Here is a 3521-nt window from a genome sequence, read left to right on the forward strand (position 1 = left end):
CCAAACGGCAGGCACCGTCTCTCACTCCAGTGCAGAGGCGGAGTACCGCGGAGTGGCTAATGTCGTAGCAGAGGCATGTTTGCTCCGAAAATTTATTTTATTTTCATGAGTACTTATTTTAATATCCGTACAACACACGGGCGTGAAAACTAGTTCACTCCTAAATATTCATAATTCATTCGTATGGTACATGACCGAAGCCGATAACCCTAATTTGGAGCCCATGTTTCTATGTTCCGATAGATTACTCTAATTTTTCCTTTTTATCAAGCACATTAAGTCAATAATGTCACCTACAAGTTGACCTAGGAGGACGATATGGTCATTCGATCTACACGTAAAGGGGAAGTTAAAATGAACCAAAGTTTAGAAGTGGTATGTCTCACTTCCAAAAAGGATATTGTTGACAATTTATAATACTAGCCTTACACCTAATTTAGCTAAATTAAAAGTGTAGTTTCGATCTCCTACGTAATACTTTCTCCGTTCCGGTCAATTGTTGTCCTTTTATTTTGACACAAACAGCAAGAAATGAAGAAATGACAATAATTAAATGACAAGTGCAACAAATTGAATGAGAATGATCAAATTACTCATCAAGTTCATTCTTAAAATAGAAAGGACAACAAATGACTGAGACACCCAAAAATTGAAAAAGACAACAAATAACCGGGAGTGCGGGACAGAGGGAGTAGGTGATTTCTTCGTTCAGCCAGGCGAGTCAGCTAGGATAGTTTCGATGCTATTTCTTTCAAAAATCCTCATCACAACCTACATACTAAATTTGATGTTTAACACCTGAACCTTTTGAAAATAACACAATTGCAAGTCTGCAAGGGAACACAAATGAAGGACTTGAATTTTACAGGTCAATAAAATCATCCTCCTCTTCTTCTTCTTCTTCTTCTTCTTCTTCTTCTTTCAATATCTTTTTAATCGGTTGTCCACCAGGAAAGTTGACGAGGGTTCCTTTGATTACATAAGCCCGTGAAGAACGACAATTGGGTAGTCCCAAAAACTCAGCCTCTATGCCTTTTCTCTCTCTAAGGTTGTACCAAATAAGTTTGCAACTCGGATCTTGCTTATACAATAACTCATGTGACAACCCTTTGCGGTAAGCTAGTGGGTGGAAAACCTTTTCACAATAAAGTGGATTTTGGGGATCATCGCAAGTAGGAAGACTCATCAATTTCACCCAAGACTCTTTCACATCATACTCCTTCATAACCCACAAATCATAAGTGGATTCATTCACATTTTCGATTAATAAAAACAGTTTCCCATCAAGCACCCCTAGCTCGACATGGGAATCATTAACATCCGAAAGACTATCAGGCAGTTGTACATTATGAGTCCAACGTTCTTCCTTTATATCAAAACAACCAATCCTCGACATATGACGATCGACAAGGTCATTGCAATCGTAGAACATTATGTTAAGCAAATGGTTTTGTACAACGGTGATAGTAGAACACCATGATTTGATAGATTCAACTCTTATCCTTGACTCGACCAAGTTCCACAAATTAGTTCGCAAGCTATAAACCATGACTTCCATATATTCTCCGGATTCTCTGAATCTGACAACTTTATAATCATCATTGACTCCATCTACAATATGACACATCCCATACCATGGATCTCCAGACGACATATCCTTAATATGAAGTGAAGGGAGTTCACGGTAAGTACGTGTTGATGGGTTGAGCAAGATAAGGTCATCCAGATAGGTATACCCGCACCCTATTAAAACGTAGCATTCGCATGTAGCCACAATTGACATAAACAATTCAAAAAAAGTCGCTGGCTTTGGGTAAGTGAAATGCATAGGCGGAGCATGTGGGGAGTCTAGGTCGTACACGTTAAAGCCCATGTGTCCTGGGACGACTAAGAGACGGTTGGCGTCTGAAGACAGAGCATTGAGGTGGTGTAGTTTCATGAATGTCGGGGATGATATTTCGGCTAAAAATGATCTTGATACACATTTGAAGCGAATAAGGGATTTAACAGGTAATTTAGGAAGAATGGATAAGAATATTATATCCATGGGAAGGGAAGCCATTGAAGATGGATTAATATCTCTCACGTACGTGTAATTTAAAAGATAAACAAATGATTTCGACCCAGGAAATAGTTCTTTTATAAAAGTCAAAGACGATCAGATTAAGGGTCTAACCCCTCTCATGCATACAAATAAATGTGAAGACAATCACAATTTTGATATTTACCTAGAGATTAGCAAAAGGAGGATTTTGATTTGTTCAGCAATTGATTTCCCATTCTTCAACCCCTCAGATAACTCAAATTTGTGTGCTTGAATTGGGAAAATGTGTGGTGGTATGGTGATCAAATGTGACCTGCCAAATATGGCATTGTTTCTTTGTGAACAAAACTTGATCATATGATATATAGGTCTTGTTCCACATAGATTAAACTAGGACTATTATGAGATCCACTTGACCCAAATTTAATGTGTTCCCTCAAAATATATTGCGCTTGAAGATCTCTGATTTACAATCTCTCAATTTGTCGTTTAATATTTCTACTTGTGACTGTTATAAAGTTTTTTTTTTTTTTTTTTTTTTTCTGTTGACCAGGAGAGAGTCGGGAATTGAACCTCTGACCATTTCTTTAAAAGATGAAAGCTCTTAACACTCACATCAATTAATTTTGGAGTTTTTAAGTTGTGAGTTGTGCACATCACATACATCTGATTTTTTTACACCCACTTGTTGACATTGTGGAGGATCACTAATTCACTATGGTTTGTGGCTTTTCACATAATGAAATTGAAGACAAAAAATATCAGAAGGAGAATGAGATTACGTATATTGTGAATTGTGAATTGCTACAATATTCTCCTTCCTTCCGGTTATTTTTTATCTTTTTTTTTTTTTTTTTTTTTTTTTGGTGACGAGGGGTTGAATCCCCCCGGGCACATGCAATACCCTGCAAACCACGTGTGCCATGTGAGACATCCTTTAGGATGACAGGTAACCGCAGCACTCCCGTGTAGGGAGTCGAACACGGGACCTCTCAATTCGTTGCCATTGCAACGCTTTGAGGCACACCCGCACTCCACTACACTCAAGCCACTTTGGTTTTTTTTTTTTTTTTTTTTTTTTTTTTTTTTATCTTATTTTATTTTGGGGTCTCGGTCAATTATTGTCATTTTTATTTTACGATTGTATTTGATGAGTAATTTGATCTTTCACATTCAATTTAATCCATATTTAATAATTGACTCCCTCCTCTTTTCTTAGTCTTTGTGTCAAAAATAAAGGACAACAATTGTCCAACATGAAGAGAGTATATAACTGGCTATAGAACGAGAGCATTTTTTTTACAACATAGCATCTTCATGTTTTTGTTTGTAATAATCGATTTTATATCTCATTCCCATCTTTTGCTACAAAATTGCTCATATAACGTCCCATCTTATAAAATAAATGGAAGCAAAATGAAGTGAGTGAAAAATATGAAGCAAGACTTGTTTAGTAGTCGGGATAATACGCGGCGTA

The 3521-nt window shown here is 36.9% G+C and overlaps 1 protein-coding gene across 1 annotated transcript; it reads right to left on the reverse strand.

Annotated features, from left to right (window-relative positions):
* Window positions 1-862: 862 nt before the first annotated feature.
* On the reverse strand, window positions 863-2062 carry LOC141590447 (F-box protein CPR1-like). Its single transcript, XM_074411039.1, has one exon. The coding sequence runs from the start codon at window positions 2060-2062 to the stop codon at window positions 863-865; it is 1200 nt and encodes a 399-aa protein (XP_074267140.1).
* Window positions 2063-3521: the final 1459 nt, after the last annotated feature.

This window comes from Silene latifolia, chromosome 7, assembly GCF_048544455.1.
Source record: "Silene latifolia isolate original U9 population chromosome 7, ASM4854445v1, whole genome shotgun sequence".
In the NCBI taxonomy this organism is placed as follows: Eukaryota; Viridiplantae; Streptophyta; class Magnoliopsida; order Caryophyllales; family Caryophyllaceae; genus Silene; species Silene latifolia.

Coding starts and splice junctions, on each gene's coding strand:
- LOC141590447 (XM_074411039.1), bottom strand. CDS start 2,062: ATGGCTTCCCTTCCCATGGATATAATATTCTTATCCATTCTTCCTAAA.